The 23,903-nt window shown below is 38.6% G+C and overlaps 1 protein-coding gene across 4 annotated transcripts in view; it reads right to left on the bottom strand.

Moving 5' to 3' along the window:
- The window catches only part of lekr1 (leucine, glutamate and lysine rich 1), a 63,623-nt gene extending 43,955 nt beyond the window's left edge, over positions 1 to 19,668 (bottom strand). For all 4 annotated transcript variants that reach the window (XM_056766322.1, XM_056766321.1, XM_056766320.1 and 1 more), the window contains exons 1-4: positions 19,565 to 19,668; positions 19,142 to 19,224; positions 14,065 to 14,279; positions 1,182 to 1,301 (exon numbers count right to left, since the gene is read on the bottom strand). In XM_056766322.1, the coding sequence (XP_056622300.1) occupies positions 1,182 to 1,301; positions 14,065 to 14,279; positions 19,142 to 19,224; positions 19,565 to 19,568 (422 nt within the window). In that variant the 5' untranslated portion in view covers positions 19,569 to 19,668. The remainder of the gene's footprint in view (positions 1 to 1,181; positions 1,302 to 14,064; positions 14,280 to 19,141; positions 19,225 to 19,564) is intronic.
- Positions 19,669 to 23,903: the final 4,235 nt, after the last annotated feature.

Consider the following 23,903-nt stretch of genomic DNA (forward strand, 5'->3'; position numbering starts at 1 on the left):
TTTATGCAAGTCTTTATTTTCTCTTTATTTAACTTTCTATTCATATAACCTTTCTTGTGGAGCTAGCTAAAAAATAAGTGTTGCACTTATTTAAATTTTTAATTGCGTATCTACTTGTTATTAAAGGTATTTGTTATTTATAATGTTTGTTGTTAGTCATAATAGTAATTGTTTTTAAACAATGATTTCATATTTTTGTACACCTTTTTGATTTCTTGTCACATGATTGTTCATGTTCTACTGTATACGAAGAGTTTTGTTCCAAAATGAGATAACTCCGTTTTTAAACATAAAAAAAAGAATTGTAATATCAATTTCAATCAAACTGCAGTTAGTTTGTTTTGATTTAAGCCATAAAAACAAAAAAATACAGCTAACTTACATAAAACACAATTAAAACATGATAACATAATAAAAAACTTGATTTTTTAAAACAAATAACTGTGTTATCTCATTTTGGAACCAAACTCTTCATATGATGATATGAATAACATAATACATTGCATTACAATCATTAAACTTTTGATTTATGCGTGTTGTAATATAAACCTTATTTTGCACATGCCACAAAAAAAGTCACGCTTTACAATAAGGTTGTATTTGTTAACATTAGTTAATGCATTAGCAAACAATGAACAATACTTCTACAGGATTGATCAATCTTAGTTCATGTTTCAGCATTTATGAATTTAAAATCAAAAGATGTGTGTTAAAAATATAACTAAAATGAACTGTACTAACATTAACTAAAATTAACAAAGATGAATACATGCTCAGTGTTAGTTCATGTTAGCTATTGCACTTACTTAAGTAAAGAAATACAACCTTATTGTAAAGTGTTACCTCCCCCCACAAAATAGAAGACTAGTTTATTTTTAAGCCCTAAGCAAAAAGATTTTCAACGGCCAAGCATATCAGCAACCATTTGTGTGGAAATGTCAAAGCCCCTTCTCTTTTTTCTTCTCCTTTTTTATTCACATGTGTGCCTGGAAACACCCACAAGTGTACACACACTCACGCACACAGTTGTTTCCCATCTGCAAAGCTCTTCCTGTCGTGCCGTGGCTGAGGTAGCTACTGCAGACACGCCACACGCTCTGGCCTTCAAGAGCCAATGGGAGCTGCACGATCTACGGCGCTTTCTTTTGTCCCTTTATGCCATTGTTCCCCCGTTTCCTTACCTCAGGTGCAGGCGGCGAGCGTGCTCATTTTCCAGCTCCGTACACACTCTCTCTTTGTCTGTCCTCACGCTCTCCATCTCATGCCTGACCACGCACAGCTGCAGGTCAAGGGCCCTTGTGCTGGAACAGAGAGAGAAATCAGGAGAGGGATATTATGAGGGAGGCATAATGGAGCAGTGGGCGTTCACAGGACACAGAAAATATGACATTGAGTTTTTTTCTAGGGAACAATATTTTTTGTGTGTGGAAACATTTCGCATGTCGATTTTCCCAATATAAACGTCTTTCTTTCTCCCTCTATAAAAGTTCAATGGCAGCGGAGCGGCCCAGCCACAGAACAGGAGGGTTTATGTTGTGTGCCGTGTGTGTGAGACTAAATGAGAGACAGATTTCTGTAGGGCAGATATACAGGCTGGAGAGTATTATGGGCTTCTGAGGATCACACGCAGACAAGGTCCCCATAGCAACGGAGAGCAAACGCCAAGGCTGAGTAATCCCTGGCACGCAGGGGTTTATCGAACTTGAGGCAATAGTCGATATATCAGTGCGCTAGAGTGTAATTGTGTTTGGTTGTGTGTGTCTATTTATGCGCATTCAGAGTTGTGTTTGTGAGAGAGCGAGCGAGTAAAAGAGAGAGCGAGAGTGTGTGTATACTGTTTGTGCTTGCAAAACAGACATGGTTATGAATAAATTTAGATCTTCAGAAGTTTCCCAGCTGCGTTACTGCATATGCTTGGGTCTTTGTCCTAAATTCATGTATCACATTCACACCATCTGTTTGTGAGTGCTGAATAATCAAACTGCAAGCAAATTTGTAAACTTGAAGTCAAATAAATAATTTCACCATCTTTTTTTCCTTCCGGTATGTGCTGGTGTGGTAACTGGTAAATAATCATTTTTATTTTTGCAGGAATACAGTTTGTAATCTTTGGCAACAGCTGAAAATTTAAATGATTTGTAAAGAAAAAAATATGATTTATTTCTAAATCTTTTTTGAAAAATAAAGCTTAAAACACAAAATAAATGAATTCTTTAAAACGCTACTTTAAACTGATCCAGCAAAGGCCAACACCCTCAGCATTCTATCGACCAATTTTTGGGTGTTTATCTCTTTGTTGGATCATTGTGAATTCAGACTTTTAGTGTCACTACAGCAACATGTTTATTTTACTTTTTGCAAAAAAGGTTGGACAAAATTACACATAATACAAATGTATTATAGAAGGGTACAGAAAGTACAGATTGCTCTGCGGTCACCCCCAAAACGAATCCAATAAAAAATATTTTTTGAACTTTAGCAGATGCCCATTGCTAACAAAACACCCAAAACATACAAACAAAGAAAAAATAGATTGTTATAGGTAAGGCAGTGTTCTCCAATTGGATATTAAATGAAACGTTTTTTCAGTAGCGTTGTTTCTCAAATTATTTTCAATTTTTACGTTAAAAAATTTAAACCGTTCTAACTCATTAACATTATTGATTATATTTCCAGAATTATTCACTTGTTAACTGTTATTATGCACAGTGGTAAAAAAGTTCAGTTTACCTATCAGAATAATAATAATATCACTATGTTTATAAGAAACAAGAATTGAATCCAGTGCCATTGCGTGTAAAATACTTACAGTTTCTCATTCTTATTCTCTAAAACGGAAGGACTTCACAAACCTCACAAAAGATACAAAACATGAGGCTTTACTCTTTATTACCCTTTAACAAATCTCCAAGCCATAGCAGAACACAGAGATGCCAGAGTGAGAATGTACTGTTCTCACTTCTGCTGTCAATAGATCCAGCCATGCTGAAACATGGCGCAGCCACAGATGGCTCCGGAATGCCCTGTACCCGGTACTGTCTGTGAAATTACACAGGCTACGGTCTTGTAAGGACATGAGAGACCTGTTCCAGAATCTTCATCACTTATTTAATACCACTGAGAGAGCCCCACATAACATTATATTTCATCTCCAGATGACTCTGTATTTCCTTTGTACATTCCTGACATCCGCACAGGTAAATGCCAGGGCTTATAGGCATTTAGATGGCTTCAGAGGGTAACTCTGGCGGAGATGAACAGGTTATAGAGTATTTAACCGGAGATAAAGATTTATCATAGAATCGTCTTTGTTTCAGTAATGAGTGACGCTGATGCAGTATGGGTAAATGTAGCAGATGTTATGGTCTAAAAGCAAAGTGAATATGAGAGAGAGGCTTAAAGAGATACAGGCGATGTCTGCTTCATTACCTCACATGTTACTCAGAATTAAAGCAGGACCTCAGACTGGGGACAGTCATTCAGCTGCCTACTGAATGTGTGTGTGTGCTTACCAAGAGATATGAGTCGTGATAATAGGCTGCAAATCCCAGACTAAAGAAAACACTGCTGTTCACTCTTCTACAGGACTGTGTGTGTGTGTGGGAGTCTAAAAGAATCGTGATAACAGATAACAAATGGCTGTAGCTGAGACCATGTGCGTGAGTAAGCCGCTGAACTGGCCTGCTCTTTCCATTAACGTGCGACTGAGTGGGAGGAGGGTTAAAAATGTGTGTGTGTGTGTGTGTACGTCTGTACTTTTATCAGTGTGAGTCACTGATCTATATAAATGACTGGATTGCACCAATAACGCTAAACCATAGGCAGGAGTTGAAGCCAACAGAAGAGATTGCGGCCATATTGATATGCCTAACTGACAGAAAGCGCTGTTGACTTACAGTCAAAATGACGATCTAAAATATAAATAAAATTCGCTTATAAGGCACCAGATACGTTTTTAGTTCACACGTGTGTTTCGGATGTTTTTTCCAATGTTTATGTTTATTTTTGGCAGAATAGTGACATAGTATAGAAATCAACAGAAGGTGAGTGTGTATTGCACACTGTTTTATTGGCAAATGTGTAAATGTGTAGAACTTAAGCTTCATGATTAAAGAACGTATACAGCCTATATTTATCTGTATTTAGATTTTAGAATAAGCACATCTGTCACATGTTGAGGTGTCTCGATGGTCTGCTGATCTAATATGTAAGCTACCGTAATGAAAAGGAACGTAACTCACTCTGTCTAATAAGACAGAATAATTCCCGACTTTCAATAATTAACCATTTACATGCTTAAGACATTTTGCGTAAGAATGTACCGTGAGACTTTAAAACGTTAAATGACTCCCTATTCATTTAATAGAACGTTTTGGCATACCAACGTGATGGCGCGGTAGTTTCAGTGTATTGACGTCATGAGCAATCCAGTCATTTATATAGATCAGTGGTGGGAGCGCATGAAACAGTGAATCACTATAATAATTTTTTGCTAAATATAGACATATATGATAGTGTCATCATTTTCTATGCTATCTAAACCTTACATTAGCAGCTGCCTTCTAAGTCTGCATCTTAACTAAAATGGAAAGACTTAAAATGATTAGACTCTTAAATAAGTTTAATGTACAAATATCAGTATCAACATCAGCTATTAGCCAAAACGAGTTTATAAATATCAGTATATATGATATCTGCAAAACCAAATATTGCACATAGTCTGAAGCACATCAAAGATTGCTTCATTTGGCAGTTCACGCATTTCTTTTGCCTATGCTGTACAATACGTAATTTGTCATTTCTACTGAAAATTATTGCTATACTAATGATTTAATGGTTACTTCTGACCTATACTCAAGTCATTACGTGTTTGACATTTTGTGTAAGAGTATGCATCTGGATCCCAGACCCCTGTTCCTTTCCCATCTGCCTGCATTGGTCTCAAAGCCAGATAAAACAGTATCAGTATAAGCGTAAGGAGTGCCGTGTGTGTTTGGGAGCGAGTATGTGGTTCTACTGTGTAAGCAGACAGGGACGTTCACAAGCTTTGAAGGAGAAAACTCACAGATGCAAGAGTGTGCCGAGTGCTGAGCTAAATATCTACACATGCATAATACGTCATCCTCCCTATCCCCATCCTATTTTTTACTAGTGGGTGCTGGACGCTGTAAAATCTTCAAACAGTGAGATCTTACTACCAGTAAGATTGATAAACATTTGAGACCAAGAATTATTCAGACATTTTGACCTGAACATTGCTAATACGACCATTTTCATCCACAGACTGAACTAAATGAAGCATTGCTTGGTAACTGGTTGCCCTAACTTGGTATAATCATATTGTGTACTTAAATTTAACAGCTTACAGCTATTCAACCTAATCCATTACATATCTTTCTATCCAAGTTATCTGACATTATCAAGAATTTGTTCTGACACAGTTTAAGTTCTTGTCGTATTTTGTTACCATTTTCTAAACTGTAGCAAATAACTGTCATGTGAGAAATGTAGAAGATGTCTGAATAAATTTTGGTTTGACTGTATATACGAGGTAAATTATTAAATCAAAATCTCAGAAGGAAAACAAACATGACGCACAGTAAACTAGAGAGTATAATGTGAACTAATAAACCAAGGCTTTTGCATTTAAGACGTTTAAAAAGATCACGCCATGTTGTCAGTTTGTAGTGCTGCCTTCTTAAAGTCCAGTGTGAAATTTTTTAGAGGATCTATTGACAGACACGCAATATGCTACATAACCATGTCTTCAGAGGTGTATAAAGAATCTAGATAAATGTATCTAAGGTTTTTATAAATGCAGAAATAACACAAAAGAGGGGTTAAAAAGTTTTGGGGTCACACTTTGTTTTTCCCTTACAATATTGATATATTTTAAGATGAAGTGTTACTGTATATTACACCTGTAATAGTTCTTTCATAGTGCTATATCACCACCATATATCAGTGTAGCACAAGGCAACAGGCCAAGTCATGCAGGTAATCATCGTCCGTTGAGATATAGTCAATTTAAGCTTATGTAATAGACATCCAAATGGCCTGAGGTTCATTTATAAACGTTTAACATCCAACTTTAATAAACATGCTTTTGGGAAACGTGTTATGAAGATTGAATGCTACTTATGTGCTTTTAACATTGTACTTAGTGCATTAGAAACCCGGTCATGATCAACTAATGCGAATGGCTTTGGAATGTACCCTCCAAGATCAAGATCTCAATTCGGACATCGTTCTGGCATTGTTCAGTTATAAAATACTTTCTTCCATGGCAATCTTGAATAAAAATCCAATCCAAGAAGCAATCTGATTCCAATAAGAGACGGATAATAGCTTGGCAGCAGGAAGGCCAACAAATATCGTTTATCAAATAATAAAAGAGAGCATGAAGAGTCATCGTTTAATATACTAATAAAGATCATATATCATCTAAATAAACTGTGCTGGTCTATGACCCACAGACATCAATGACAGATCTTTGCCTGTTCTACCAACACTCATCCAACCTCAACAGCCGTCGTGATCAACATAGCAACATACCACCAACTAATTGCGAACCAATTACTCAATGATTATCAAGCATGACAAGACATAACGTTCTCATTCAGTCATTCGACCGAGGGGCTCTTCCTCTGTGTGTTGAAAAGCAGTGAGTCTGAACGTGAGGTTTTGATCAGCAGCGTGAAGCTGGGGACCATTACACAGAACAGAGTCGTGACTCATGGCCACATTCCCGATCAGTCGAGAGCTCAAAGGGGCCGGTTCTTAATCACAGTCGCACTTAAAGAACCAGGCTACTGGAAACTGGAGCATCTTTACAGCTTTGCAGACTACTGCAAATATCACTTAACCCTTTCGAAATATAAAGCAAGAGGGAATTATTTCCGTGATTATAATGCTATAGGGTAATTCATGGAAACCAAACATCATAAAACAAGATGATATAAATACACACAGAAGTGAAACACAAAGCCACATACACACTCAGTATCGGATATGACCCTTTAATGTTATTTCAGTCACATAGGAAAAGTTTCACTGGCAGTTATCTGTCTTTTTCTGGGCACATTCAGAGCTTCGCTGATGTTTTTGCATTCGGGTGTTGAATGAGATCACTGAAAGTCTGGATAAAATATGAAAATGATATGCACCATCGTAACGCACAACTTCAAAGTCACACCAGGAGGCCTTCACGCAGGTTAGCATGAAGCTTGGCAGCGGTGGCTTTTTTTGTTTATTCTTCTGTCCTTTTTCTTTAATGTTGCTGTTGCTGCTGTTGTCATGCCAGCCGCTGAGCAGAACCTCAAACGTGTCAACTGCAGTGTGTGAAGCTTATGTAAGGACCTTCTCTATGAAGATCAGGCTTCCTTACACAAGTGTGATGCATGAAAGCATACCTGATGTATTTTATATGCAGGTGAGAGAAGGAGACGGTTGGGTTTGCATAGACATACTATTTTAATCAAAGACCATACAGTCAAGAACTGTTTGTTCTGGGAGCAATTTTAGTACCGATATGACTATCATTAAAGATGATGATGAATGAGGATAAAAACTGAATATTCATTATAACGACATTACAAAATAGATATTAAGTATATATTTTACTGCATCATGCATCTTACTGTTTGAATATTGTAAGGTAAATAACATTTGTAATAGTAAATGCTGTTTCACATGACTGACCTGGAAACAGTGGAAATATATAATAGAAATAGAACATGAATTTACAGAGTTGGGACATTGAAGTCCACAATACTCCACTGATACAGACATACACAAACATGTGGGCAAAGTTTTATTTTTGGCCTGAGCTTTGAGGTGTGGGTGCTGATAAGGGCATGAGGGAAGAAAGGATGGAAAATATAGCCCACATTCCAGCCCCGCCTCTTTTCAAAGGGACACGCTACACACCTGCTTGTGTTTGAGAAAGAAAGAAAGAAAGAAAGAAAGAAAGAAAGAAAGACAAGTAACTAAGTAAGTAAGTAAGTAAGCAAGTGGGTTTTGGGTGTTTTTGGGTAGGAAAGAAAAAAAGAAAGAAAGAAAGAAAGACAAAGAAGAGGAAGAAAGAAGGAAAGTAAAAGAAAGAAAAAAGAAAGAAAGAAAGAAGAAGTAGAGTTAACTGAATCCTTATAATTAGTTCTCTGTGCATATGTGTTTTGAAACAGAAAGAGTGTGTTGGTTCATTCAATGTTCCTTTGATCTGGAAATATAGTCCCATATCAATATCTCCTATGAGACAGACGAAATGCCGAATTTGCATAATTTGTGCTGACTCAGACCCACTGCACAGCAAAATAATGGCCAGCCTCACACTGTTTGCTTGGTTGCTAACTGTAACATCATGACAAGGAAATATCCCAATTATTGTAATGTAATCCCAACCTTAAAAGGTTTCTTAAAAGCAATTCAAGCCAAATGTGTTTTTGTGTTACTTTATAAGATGAGTGTTATATAAGTGAACAGTGAGAGGGATCCACTGAGTGACTATGCTTCTGCATTTGCTGCTAATTTAATACAAGTTAATATAATGTAAAAAATAATTTGAGTTCATTAAAATGTCATCCGTTTGGTTTAATGACCGTGCACACAGACTGTACATACAGGCATGTTACGTTATCCCGGTGGGATCTGGGAATGTTCAATATTTTGTGTCCTTAAAGGAAACAAGAAAATCTTTTTTAAGTTTGTTTTAAAAAATGTTTTTTGTGTTTTAGACGTTGCTGTATATTTACACAGGAATCCAAACACACACACGAGCACATACATACTCGAAACACATGTGAACGAACACATTCTGTCACCACCTTAACTGCAACCCAATTACAACAGTCAAGTAAAGGCATAATATGTGAAGACAGATTTGTTGCATGGCAGCAGCTATGCATTACTTCGAAAAAGACACACAAAGCAGCACAATTATCTTCCCTTTCAATAATGCATTTAATGCAAACGTGCCATATAAAGAACATGAACTAAAGGCCTAAAGAGATACAAAGCAAGAATCAGTAAGAGCAGTTTTATAAAAGCGTCACCTAGAGAAACCAACAAATATAAAAAGTAAAAATGTTGTGGTCCTATTAATTGTGGGTTTATTAATGTACCATGGAAAACACTTTGAAAAATACATTTGTACTACCATGCCCTGCCTATCTCAAAGAACATGATAGTTCAATAATACTACTTTACATAGTGGTAGATAAACTGTAAAGATAATTCAATTACAATGAAGCACAAAATCCACAACCATGTCCTTCCCAACTCCCATAACGTTCCAACGGATGGCTCTTATTTCCTTAAGGGATCCATTAAAACGTATGTCTATTATTAATGTGTTGTAGAGACTGGTCTGTTTGCACTTTGTTTACATTTGCACTGTTGTGTAGGGAGTGTAACTTCTCATAATGGCAACACAAACCACCAAGGGCTGTTTGTGCCTTTTTCCAGTTCTAAACGGTGTTTTGCATTTTGGCTTATAGGCTCCAACTGAGATCATATTCAGCAACATAAAAAAGCGTTTAGAGCAGCGCTGTTTTTAAAGTGGCTGGTATAGTACAAAAGCAGGATACATGACTGATTTGAATCGCTAATCACACTGTTGACAGAGTGATTCAGATGCTTATTTTTCGCCAATCTGAAACATCACAATCAGCCAACTTGCTTGATCTACAAACTCCTTGCTCCCTTTTATGAACCTGTCAGCGCAGGTCTTCTGTAGAGTCCTGGACAAACTTGATTAAGCTGAATCTCCTATTCAAACCCAAGTCGAATGAATCGTTTTCGTGAACCTTTGACCCTGTCAATCGTGTTAATTGAAGATGGTAAACGACGCCCTTTGGCGGGGGCATGAGCCCACCAATGCAGTGGTTTAACAATATTTATACACTACAGACAGGAACTTTTTTGAAGCATGCTGGGAGAACCAGGGGGTCTTCACGCACATACACACAATCACACAAATAGATGCATGACAGAGCCACTTATAAATAATGAAAGATGCCATTGTGTGACCTCCATCTGAACTCATGCATACAAAAAAGAGGAACAGCTCCACCACGAGCTGACCTGGTGACCACATCCAAACATCTGAATTTAAATGTAAACCTGCTAAAGGAGTCCCAAACATGCATGTTTGTACACTAATTAAAAACACAGCAGACATAAATAACTTGGAATACTTTGAAAGGTGTAAGAGAAGCAAATACCAAAGCTGGCCTGTCAATCACTATTAGTAAAGGTGAAACCAAAGCTAATCATAGCGAAGCCTTGTGTACGTTTATATTTCAAACTAATTGAAGCTGTCAGGCATCATTTTGTCAAAACTAAAGCCTTTTCCTACACCTAGAAATGGAACAAACGTGCATTAGCATATAAATAACTCCCCAGCGTGCATAGCTTATTCACAACCTGATATGACAAAGTTGCATTTAAATAAATGACTCATGCATGTGCGTGTGTGTGTGTGTTGTGAGAAAAACACTGCATCTATACACTACCCTCTTCCACTTCCTGTGCCAACCACAAGGATAAAGCCTCTTCGTGCTCACACAGTATAGGTTACGAGGCGGTGACACGTATGTAACGCAGGCATGCAACACATATATACGTTAACCTCAATGTAACCTCACACAGAGAAAGAGGTGCCAGGTGTGTTAACAGATACACAGGCACAGATAAGCATGCACGCAACAAGTGATGACATTATAGCAAGTTCTCTATAACCGAGAGAAGCGCTGAGGAAGTGAAAAAACACAAAACCTTTAACAGTATACATTTATATCATTGTCACACACAAATCCATACATGTAAAAACATATGAATGTAATCTAAAATGTTACATGGGCTTTAAAGGTGCTGTTTATCATTTTTGGAGCCTCTATTGAGAGAAATCCAATATAAAAGCCAAGCCCATACATAATTATGTCTTCAGAGATGTATAAAGACCTTATATAATGAAGTGGTAAGTTTTTATTATCTTAAAATGAGCTATTTCTATCTACATACACCTCAGGTCCACTTAAATGGAATTCACCATGTGGTTTCTACAGTAGCCCTAAACGGACAAACTGCTCTACATAGCATTTCATTAAAACATTATGAATTACGACATTTTAGTCTAGAGTTAGCCGCTGTAGTGCTTCGAAAGGGAGGGTTGGAGTGAGCCATTGGTTGCAATTCGCAACCTTGCCGCTAGATGCCGCTACATTTCATACACTGAACTCACATAAACACAACCATCAACTAAATAACTACATAATAGTTTATTATAAGAATTAAAATGTAAAAAGAATATAAATTGTGTTCTACGATGTAAAAGATTCTTTAAAGCTGCTTTGCAACAATGCACTTTGTAAAAAGTGCTAAAAATATAAAACTGAATAGCTTTCTTTATTTTCCTTTAGATCCAAAGCAGTTCATCAAGGTGTTCAAGACCAGAACATTAAAGGCAGGTGTTTTGGAGCAGGGTTTGCATTAAACTCAACAGCAGGGTACTGTAGCCCTTCAGAAAAAGGGTTGGTTTTGTAAACAAATGGGGCTCTGTGGTGCTTTCAACATGGCTCTATTTGTTTGAGCGACCCATTTTAGCAACAACCAATGGCGCAGGTGGGATTACCTGTCAATCCATCCAATGGCACGGAGGCGAAATGTTTTGGAAACCTGTCTAAAAACATTATTGTTTGGTGTTGCTTAGTAGTGGCATAGAAAATACACACATTTTCCTTAATTAAAAAGGTTAAAAAAGACCAATGCACAGGTAGCTATGCATAAAGTATGCATGAGAAACCATACAGCACCTTCGCAAACATCACTGAATCTGTTTCATTCTCACACTGCTGTCACGGATGTTGTTGCCCACTAACTATCTACATCTCCCACATACCCTCTCTCTCACGACCCACTTACTGCCATCTCACGTCCGCCTCTTCCTCTCTATTGCTTTGAGTCAAGTCAACGGGTTCACAAGCAGGTCGCAAAACTGTCTGAGTCAAACCGAAAGCCTCAACCAGGCCTGCAGCTGATTGTTGTTATTTGAAAAAAATCTCACTGGCATGTTAAGCCGTGACCCAGTTTCTTTTAAATCGACACCTGATTTAAGACCATCATAAATAGGGTTGAGAAAATGGATCCTCTAGCCTCCTCATATCCACCTTTCTCAAACTAAAGCGCATGGATGCACAAGCCGAATGTGCACCCGTGTGCACCCTCCTGTCGTGTCAGGTCTGGAATGTGCTAGCTATGAATGAATCGCGGAGGCCGATCCAGAAGCACGACTGCTGTGCTGTTAAGAATTTCTCGTGAGCTCAAGGGGACGACACAACCTGCTATTATTATCAGCCACAGTGGGGGAACAGCCCTGAAATAGGATCCGCTCGCTCTCTGTCTCCTCTTCATTCTCAGAGTTTCTGTCTGTGCTAAGCTGCATAGGCGTAGGCGCTGAGAGGTTTATTTTTTGATTGCTGCGTTGGTATAATTATGCTTGGAATCTGCGTCAGCTGGGAAAGAGGACGTACACGGTTCTACTGTAGTGAGGGAAGCCAAAATGAGGTGTTCAAGTACCTGCAGGGCATGATGAACCATTCACACATACACAGCACTTACACACACAGAATTACACATACACACATGCTATGTGGGGAAAAACATGCACGTCCGTATGTAAGCATGTGACACATAATTTACATTAGTATGCTAACGTTTTTCAGTCATGACCTGACTCACTTACTAGTTTGACCGGGTAGAATGACGCGTGATCGGAAACCACAAAGAGACCAATGCTCTGGGTATGGAGTGGGCAGATGCTGTTTGAAGTGTAAAGTGGGTGAGTGGGGGTAAAATTATGCGTATGGATTATATACATTGGCCTGTGGGTGCTTACAGCCTTTGAACATTAGGGGATGGAGTTAAGAAAGGCATATATTCTAGAAAATGGAAAGTTTGAAATCCTTTTCAGCATTGCCAGGGTTTACAATCGAACTACATTTAAAGGAAAATGGGATTTGGTCTTTTAGCATAATTTTTTTTGCATTAAGGAAAAAATCGCCATTTCAGATAACTTGGAAAAAGACCCCCACAACTCTCTTCTTAAATCTTCTAAACATAGAAGGTCAAGATTACAGTTTATAGATAAAACCTTTAGTTTTGTTTGAGAATAGACCACTTTGCGATGTGTAAACACTGGTCCAGCAGCCGATCCAATTACATTTATTTTTTAAACCTTACATACGGTATATAATAAAAAAAAAACATGTGAAAGGTGAAAAAATTTATGTTCTCCTGGACCAGTGTTGGACCAGCATGGTTTAGGTTTTCCAAAGTGGTCTATAGACGGTTTCAGCACAACAACATAAACAAGCGTCATGTGGCCTAAACTTAAAGGGGTCATATTAAATATATTAAATATTATCATTTGTTTTAGATGTAATGCAATGTAGACACATGATTTAAGAACCCTGTATTTTCCACATAGCTTACATGTTTGCATCTCCTCCTTTCTGAAACCTGCAGATTTTTTACGAAGCTCACCGCTCTGAAAATCAAGGTGTGCTATGATTGGCCAGTTAACCAGAGTGTAGGGATTGCTCAAATACTGCAAGCGTGTGACGGAAATGTAACGCCTCTAACCATAATCGGAACATCATGTTCCAAAGCAATTGTACTGACTGGTGCGCCCACCTTATTTGCGTGCACATTTGGGCGGACTTAGTCAACTCATACCACAAACTGATGTAGATTTGTGGGGGTGTGGTTACACGAGGCGTTTCAGGCAGGTCTGGGTGAGCATTCGCTTTTAGATGGAATTTACATGCATGGGCAACTTATAACAAGCCGGACACAGAAAAACATGTTTTGCGCCATATGTCCCCTTTAACTTCCAGAAGACCTCCACAAAGAATCAATAACTGTTGAGTAGTATTAATTTCATTTAATACACTAAATATACAATCAAATATGAATATAAATAAAAAATAAAATAGATTGTGCATCACAGGAAAACATCTATAAGAATAATCAGATGTTTGCATTAGTGGAAATATAATGGAAACTCACGTATCCTCCTGCTGAAGCACCGCTGCTTTCATCTCATCCAGATGATCGAGGGCTTGCCGGAGCTCCACTCTCACAGCCCTCTCTCTCTCTACACTCCCTCTCGCTCTCTCCAGCTCTCTCTCCACTTCCTGCAGACGTTCCTGCAGACGCTGGAACTCGTGCAGGATCAAATAACTCACGCCACAGTACCGGCAGGCCTTCTCTGTTTGATCCATCTGAACACACATATACACGATCATCAGTTCATTTCTGTATACATTTAATTCAAATACAGCAGTCAAAAACAAACAAGGAAGTTTAGTTCCATAATTTCCCCAATGGACAAAATTTCCATAATCGACAAAAGATAAATAAATAATGTATTAAAAAACATCACAAATGCATACTTCTGAGAAACACACTCATAACTGACGGGCAGTCTGGGAAGAGAGTTAAAGGATATTTATCATTTCATAGCACATGTTTTATGCCATCTTATGAGTCAGTTCTGTACACAATTACACTTCACTGAACTAATGGCAGCTTTATGATAACCCTTGGATCATGACAAATATCCAAGTCAATTCACTCCTCCCGACTGCAAAAGACCTGTCAAACTGTAACTACCACACCAAAGACCATTAAACCTCCATCTGAGCAACACAATGCTGTGAACATGTTTTTCTTTCATTTCATATGTGACTAAAAACAGAAATTATAACAGGAGGATAGGCACTGTAGTTTCATTATTATTAAATAGCCTTAGTTTCTGTTACATTTACTGTAAGATAACATGTGATCGTGTCCGCTAAGCCTGCAGCTGTGTTTAAGTAGCTTTACAGTAAAGATTACTGTAAATTCTGCGACACATGCAGATCTTATTGCTTTGGAAACGAGAAGTGAACCTTCTTGTTGAGAAGGAAACCAGAATGATTGATTTGCATTTGTATCGCTACATCTCGACACATCAATCATTTTCATTCGTATACTCAGTTCTGTTTATTCATAGGAGGCCAATCGTGCTGATTGCAGCACATAGACAGATTCATGAATAAGTAATTCTGTTTTTTAGAACCTCTCTATCTCTATTTGCCTTTAATCAATCACACAGTTTCTTGGAAAATGGGCGCAGAAGATCACTTCAAGGAAATTGTAATCAGACAGAATCATTTTGTTTTTGAATAAAACAATATCCTTAAAATTAGTTTAATTCACTTTGTACAGTAAAGGTCTTTGCACAAAACAGCCTGAAATTTTTGTATGCGTTTTTTCGTATTTGGCTCTCGTTTGTATGGTGTCTCTGAATTGTTAAAAAGGCCACTCAAAATGCTTGACGGATGCGAAAAAATGCAGAAAATGTCACAAATTTGATGACATTAACGCATGTGGACTTACAGTACATGATGCGTGGGGACAGCAATGATTTGGTGGCGCAGTCATGTCATCGTCTCACATGGAGGAGCAATGTTCAAAACATTTAATACGACAAACCTGATTAATGGAAAATATAACAAAAATATAACCAAGGTAACATCCATGGTATTACTTTATCTACAAAAGGTTAACGTGACTAGAGAGCTTACATATCAGTTATATAAAGCTTGAAGCATTGGAAGCGGGATCCATGCTGGCCGATCAAAATGACAAGAAATCGCTAGGCCTACTTGGTGTTGGCAGCAAAAATCCTGAACGGAGCATCCCTAATTATTTTAGTAATATACTGTGCAATTATGCAGTCCTTTAGCAGTTAGTAAATGCACCAAATTTTTTATATAAAAATAAAAAAGTGCTATTTTGCAGTGCTCGGTTTTACAAGGGTCACACACATATATAACACTTTGCTCTGTGAGTTTGACCTTCTGTCTGTTAAAGCCTATTCGTGATCCGGCTTAGCCAACTGTCTAAACAGACACGCAAACACACAGTCCTCCTGGAAAATGCAGACATTGCACGAAATCTAACGACTCTGATCCCCCTCTCTCTCACTCACGCATTAGGTCACGTTCAAAGACAGGCACGCATGCATAGGCTTATAAATACACGCACATGCTGGCCTGGGGGGGATGTCTGCCACCAGTAGGAATGTGTTTTGTTGACAGTAATGGCCCGTTGGATAGATCCTTACTCCTAGCACTGACACATCCACTTAACACTGAAACATACACACAGTGCTTACAAATCTACCTTACCAAAGTTCTGGTATAAATAAAGCTCCTAAAGCGATAGTGCACCCAAAAATGAAAACTCCAGGACGATGGACACTGGCCCTGATTCTGCACCCTTACGAAAGTTCATTTTTACACTCATCATTAAACTGAAAAAAATATCTGTTCAACTTTAGTAAAAGTATTTGATAAACAGGTTATGAGTGTATAGGTAGTATAAGAATGTAAGTCACAAAAAGTTTACACTTCATCTTTAAGATCAAATAAATAAAAAAAATGCCTTTTTATATCTTTTTTAATTCATATGACAGAGCTTCAACCAATTCTCAGAAAAATGTGAAGATGAATTGAACATATGACTGTACACAGTCTCTTAAAATAACAGGATAAGTCTTATCAAGGAAGTAAAGACCCATCATTAATTATATGAAATCTTTTAGACCTGATTAAGCATTGTGGGATTTGTCTCAAGCAGAAAATAGGAAAGAGCGGCTCACGTGCAAAGGTCTCAAAACAGAATCCTAATCTTTTTTCGCCCCACCCCTCCCGCTCTTCACTTGAACCCTGTCAAATCCCATGGCAGAAATGGGTCAGTGTTACAGACACGCAACATACCCCCAATACCTCTGCAAATTACCACAGCCCCATCCAAACCTCACGCGAGGGAACCTGTTATGAATTTCATCTGACAACTGTGCATTTGAATCGAGTTTCTGGTTCTGCTAGATAAAAGAACACGTTTATTTAGCAAAATTACAATAATCAGTATTAAGAGTCCAGCATGTGATGTTATCTTTTTCTTTATCCACTGTCCATAAAATTCTCACAGATTAAGCTGGCTAAGTGGTTCCTCATCTTTGTTTCCTAAATTAAGTTTGCACACGATTGTGCGTTGGCATGAGTGTTTGTTTTTGTCCATATGGGCGAGAGTGTGTGATTTTCGAGCGCGTCTGAGTAAAAGAGGACGGTTCGTGACTGCTGCTTTGTGTACTTTCATGGAGATAAAGACCCCCCGTGGTGCTCACTGTACCATGAGCCAACACCGAGATTCTCATCTGGACACACCGTGCCAACGCGTTACATGAGAGCAGGATGCCTGTTGGCAGGGGGATGGGGCGTAGACTGCCACTTCACTTGGGGCAGGGGAGGGGGGGTGTGCCGTTCAGACGATGGCCTTCAGCAGTCATGGGTGCATTTGACGCCTGAATGAGCTCCCCAATTCCCTACTTCTTCTGTCTTCGCACACACTTCCTCGCGTGGAGGAAGAACAAGTGCAGTGACTGGGAAAATTAACCTTTGACTGCATGTTGATCTAAAGCCCAACACAGAGACAAACATGCCAAAAGTGAGGGGGGGGGGGTTTGACCACTACCTCCTATATACTCAACAAAATAAAATATTATAATTTTGTCTTTTGGCATGACATCATTGAACCCTGGCAAGGAAACCCAGGCAGGTAAGAGGACAAAGAAGAATTGCTCGTGTACTAGGCGACGATGGAAGCTGAGGATACAAACATGCCTTTGAACACGCAACACTTGCCGCCATTATCCTCTCATGTCTCCCAGGGTACAAAAATGTGGCTGTTTTCATCTCATTCATTATTTAGAAAGAAGCAGAGCTGGAATGAGAGGCACCATGGTGTGACTCCATCACTTCTCTTGTCACAGTGGAGCTACTTGCCACGCTAACATCAAAAATGAATAGTGGAAAGGCTGGAAATCCAAAGCAGTTGCCTTGTTTTATAAGACATTACAGCCAGGGATGACAAAAAGGAGTCAGGAATGAAAGTCATTTGGATTTCACCACAAGAGATAGAGAGGGGTCAGTCAAGAAAAAACATCTGAGGCATTGTGTGAAAAACTGTTTTTACAAGTCACATTAAATTAATTGGTAAAGCCCAAAGGAAATAGCTAGAAGGTGTTTATGACCTTGCGTTTACCCTGCAAGAGGTATGCCATGAATGCCATGCATCTGGGCCAGAAAACACAATACCCCATCTAACCGGGATCCTCCCTGTTGCAAGGTATGCTATCAATGAGGTAGTTTAACTATGATGCGTTTAATGGAATAACATCTATTTCCTGATTATTAAAAAGATTTAAACAAGAAGATATATTGGCATTGTTCTCTGCTATAAATATTACCTTTTAATCCGTGCAGGTTAAGGAGAGTTCACCCAAAATGGAAAATTCCTCATTCTTTATTCACAATCATGTCATTCCAAACTTGTATGACTTTCTTTCTGTCGCAGAACACAGATGAAAATATTTTGAAGAACGTTGCTAACCAAACAATATGTCCCCATTGACTTCCATCGTATAGACACGAAACCACTGAGACATTTCCCAGAATGTCTTTGTGTTCAACAGAAGAACAAGTCATATATAGGTTTTAACAACATGAGGTTGAATAAATGATGGCAGAATTTAGATTTTAGGGTGAATTATCCTTTCTAGAATGCAAGCTACATGCATCCTGAAATACGTTACAAGTAACTCTTAAGAAAACTCTTACGTGAAAGAAAGAATTCATGATGTTTTGATCAAACGCCTTTCCTGGCAAACTTTTGTATGTTTAAGAATAAAATACGTCTTAACTGGTTGACCTATTTCTGAGCTATGAGACAAAGACAAAAATACAAGTACTCTTAGGTCAATCCTAATGATTTTTTACTACACAGAATAGTTTTTTTCGGATAATAGAACTCCTCTAAATGACCCAGAGCAACATGACCTCGTGACACAAAGACACCTGAGTAAATCTGAGAGAGAGCGAGTGTTGAATCTCCTCGTATCTCTCTCCAGCTGCCCCGGAACACAACGAATAACAAAGTATCAGCATTTGTGTCTGTAACAACAATTAACTGAGAACCTATCCAATTATATATCTGCATAGCAGGAGTGTTACACCTGTGAAATGAATGTTTTTACCTGCTGTATTTCTCGAGGTAGGGGGTAAGCAGGGGTGTGTATTTCCATTTCCTCTTTATCAGATCGCTCCCTGGGTGTCTCCTCTACAGGACAGAAGAAAAAATGCAAATGTTACTGTATTGACATACAGACACAACGTAGGCTAAATAATTGTTACTTTCATGCAATAATTACCCCAAATCCAATACTCGGTGTATCTTACGTGATTCTTGCAAGTTTCTATCAATATCTGCTTGTAATATCTTCTTTGCGCTAATATTACGTTTTTAAGACTTTTAATACAACAGCTTTATTTGTTGTGCTAAGAGTTTCATTTTAAACGATTTACTTAGCATAGCAAAATGCTCGAGCTTAAACCATTAAACCTACATCTTTTAACCGTTTGGTTAAACAAAAAAAAGTACGTTCAAAGCAAATACATACCCATTGTTTTATCGATATACCAACAAAAAATTGTTCAATCACTTTAGTGTAAACAAATACACCTCACAGGCTGTAGCCTACTCGGTCCAGCACTCCGAGTGAAAACGTGAGTGGTAAGTAAAGCGTTACGCAGTCTCCATGGTATCAACGTTGTGTTTACGCAAATAGCGTAGAAACTTTCGGAACGGTATATGACGCGCGTGCTCGAAATAGAACAGCTGGTTTACGTAAAGAGTCACGAAAATGTTTAGGTTTATGAGATCCTTCTCTTTTCATTTTAGTAAAACCAATGGTCTCACCACAATTTACTACTTGAACCATTTTTAACTTCCGTAAGTCTCGTTTTATTGAACAATGGAGTGGTCATGTTTAAGATTAAATAATGTAATTATTGTTATTATTGTCCTTAACGAATATTAATAACTACGTTTATTAATTATTTATTAAGCAGCTGGTTGGACGTGTTGTAACCGAAATGCAACCACTAATGGCAATATGCCCGTGGGACTGGGAGGCTTGCGTTTGTAGAGTTAACGCAGGCACGCTATGGTGTGTGGGGAAGTGTGTAATGTAAATAGAACATTGACGAAACGACAAGTGTGTGTGTGTTTGCGTGCGTGTGTGTCCCTTGCGTGCGTCTGGATGTCACAAAAGGTTGTGCGTGCAATCCCTGTGCGTGCAACACGCAGTAGGGTAAATTGCGTATGTGGCGTAACAGAAGGGATGGGATTGAGTAGGTTTAGAGATGGCAACCTATTAAAATTACGATGAACCTTATATTGGATTTGCCAATAGCCTATGTATCGGTTGTACATACAATTCAGTGAGCACAGAATTACATAATCTATGTTAAATATACAATAAACAAATTCTAATGCCTAGCCACGTTCCTTTGAGTTATTTCGGTCGAAATTAATCTATGAAAAATAGATTTTTGTATGGTATTTTCTAAAAGTGAGATGGTATTTCTATTTAGTTTCTTCTTGCAGCTGTGTTCCACTACACTAACAGATAAACTTGCGAGGTTTATTATTCGCTTCCTCATACAATTTTTAAGCCTCGCGCGTCCTCAGGGAATTTTTCTCCCAGGGTACCCGAACACCAAATGGTCTTTTTCTACTGTCTGCACGCAAACGTGTGTAAAAACAATCTCAAAAATCAATTAAAGCCGATGGCCACTGTGTCGGAGTGAACGATGATGGCGTGACAGCTCTGCACTTATCCTTTCTGTGTCGTGAGAGAGAGATAAAGCATCAGACACCTGACATGGTTGACATCCTCGTGCAAGCAGGAAATGAGACCGGGTTTAAAAGCGAATTTGAAAACTATCGGTCATACTAAGTAGCTTTTATTTTTTATGTCATTATATTTCCTGTATATAATAGGGCTGCCTTAAAATAGCAACAGACTACCACATGAATAATTTCATGATGTCGCCTTGTCACAGTGCAGAATGCGTGCATTAATTCTCCACTAAAAATAACATAAATATACATTTTGTGTTGTTGGATAATAATAGACAATTACGAAAGAGCCAGCTAAGCGTGCATGTCCCCAGGTCTGTGTGTGTAATGGTGGAGGAAGGGAGAGTAAAGCTAGTGAATAGATTTGCATGAGAAGCGCAGAGGCGCTCCGGCTCCTCTCACGGCAGCGCGTTGTGTAACACTTGAGCGGCGGATGTCGTGACAAACCCCCGCCAGATCATTTCAAATAACGGCGTGTGACAAATGCAAGTCACGCATCAAGCTGAAGGGGGCGCGGCCTCAACAAATGCGTCATCACAAAAATGTACGAAATGTGAGCTTGAGCTATATTAGGTGTAGGATTTTCACACACTCATAATCCACATCTTAGTATGAAAAAAAAATATTCGTATAAAAACACGAGAGGCCTATTTATAAATAAAAGAGCCCATGAGTTTCATGTGTAGAATGAAAGCCTTTCAAAACAACAAATTCCTGAAGGTATGCCTATATTCCCCACAAGAAAGAACATTCTGTCATCATTAACACCCAAGTTGTTCCAAACCTGTAAAAACTGTGTCGATAAACACAAAGAAAGATATTTGGAAAAAATGTAATGTACAGTAATGTATAGAAACAAATATTTTTACAATTTATTTTGCTGCTCACGCGTTTGTAAACAATGGAAATGATCATTGGTATAATTGCCATGTCTTTTAATTGTGACTACTTTTTAAAGTGAGTCTGTGGTCAAAAGGAATCAACACATATACTGCACATCACAAACTGAAAATTCCCACACGGGTCATCCAGCTGACCTCTAGCCGGAGTTCACAATACTCTTCATAGCTGCAGTTCATACTGAGAGGTTATTAAAGAAGAACTGACCTGGATTCAGTATGATGACTTTATATGCCTCTGATAGGATTATTAAGAACAGATCACAATTCCATCATCAAATTTCATCTGTTTGTGTTTCCGAGCTAGGTTAATTTTATCAAGTAACAATTTAACATTTATCATATTAAGACTGCTACCAGTGAAAGTGTAATTTGTCATTAATTCAAATCCCATTTTCATTTAAAACACATGAATGAATCCAAAACGAAACCCTTTTCTCATTCATGAGCATTTACAGGTTGCAAATAGATGGCATTTTCCTATCCCGTGTTTCAGCAGGCCATTCTTCCGGCGGTCCTCTTAAATCTGATCTGTATCAGCACCTCTGTTGGGTTATCTTCCCCGGACCACCCCTGAGGAAGGCGGCAAAGAGAAAAAACAGTCCTGTACCGCTGAAAGAAAGAGATTCTTCTGTGTGAAGGCAAATACTCTCAGTGACAATGGCTCCTTCTTTGGAATGTCCATTGTGTAAATGTTTACTACTAAGCTCTGTGAGAAACTGGTGGGACGGATTGTTGTGGAAAGAATCTAATCAAGCGTTTGAATGGGGCAAATTTGGAGGGGCGAATAAGTGGATGGATTGAAGCTGACAGTGAAGAAATGGCAGTGTGTGTGTGTGGGGGTCCGATTACAATCTTCCAGGTTAAGTGTGGCATAAATATGTGTGATGCATACTGACAAGGCAGGTTTCAGTTTGTGCATTAATAATATACGTCACTGATTAAATCAGGCAACAGGTGACCCTGTTTCTGTGGAACAGGTTTATCTCGGCGAAAGTCTGTTACAGCGATAACAGAATTTGCCTCAGCAAAATAATTCTGTTCAATAAATGGATCTTTTGCATGTGATTTGCACTTAATCAGGCCAGTTTTGTTTATGACATGTCGCATCATCTTTCCAGACACACAACCCCTGAAACACAAATACAGGCACATTCCTGTCAGTGCTACATTTGACCCGTGAAGCGGTTAAGCTGTTTTTGTTGATTATGATTAAGATGTTGAGCATGGTTGAATTTGGGCTCCGGTTTTTAATTAGGCATCCTATTTGGAGCCCTAAGCCTCTACTTCCTACGAACATAAAACACTCACACACAACTGAATAAATCATGTCTGATCAAGATCATCTGACTCCAACCGCCAAATGAGGTGGAATTCATACAGTCAGAACAACAAACTGCACCCTTCTGTTATTTTGCACGCTTATCTTTCTATTACTGCTTCTAGTTTTAACATATTTTGAAATGAGAGACTTTCAGAATTCTGAAATAAGTCCAGGTGTAAAGCATGGATGGAAACATTGCAGTAAAATGACTCCAGAACACCAATGCGGGGAGAATTGAAAATCTTCAGGTTTTGTTTCTGGATCGGTTTCTTTCGCCTTAATTCGGACTAAGTGCCTGCACATCAAGCACTCTCAAACATATACGCACGCACATACGTGGAATTCCAGTGACGCAGGTAGTGTGAGACTACGTTCCCTCACTGTTGCCGTGACAACCTGCCTGGGCTTGTTCTGTGCAGAATGAGGAGCGCTCTTGATGTAGGATCAGTTGAGGAGAAAGAGGAGCCTGCATTTGTTCTTTGTCACCTGTTACCTCCGTGTTGTGCCGCTGCGTTGGGCATACCAACGCATCTCACATCTCCTGCACAATAAATGTGGTCCTTGTTAGAGAAAAATGACTGGCAGACACTTTACTAATTCTCATTATTGACCACAGCTCCTCTGAGAGGAAAACCTCAGACATATTTTGGAAATGTGATTATAGGATTTGAGGTTGGAAGTCGGAGACGGTCGACTCTGGGCCTTGGGTATCCCGGTCTGGTTTGGGCTTTGAGTTTGAACCTTGATTGGATTAGCGGTCTGTTCCTGCTTATAATGTTACCGAACACATTCAAGAAGTCCGAGGGGCCTTTAAGGGTGACAAAAAATATGCCACAGTTCATGTCGTAAATTTTCATCTTGCTAAAAGGTGC

The sequence above is a fragment of the Triplophysa dalaica genome, chromosome 14 (assembly GCF_015846415.1).
Source record: "Triplophysa dalaica isolate WHDGS20190420 chromosome 14, ASM1584641v1, whole genome shotgun sequence".
In the NCBI taxonomy this organism is placed as follows: Eukaryota; Metazoa; Chordata; class Actinopteri; order Cypriniformes; family Nemacheilidae; genus Triplophysa; species Triplophysa dalaica.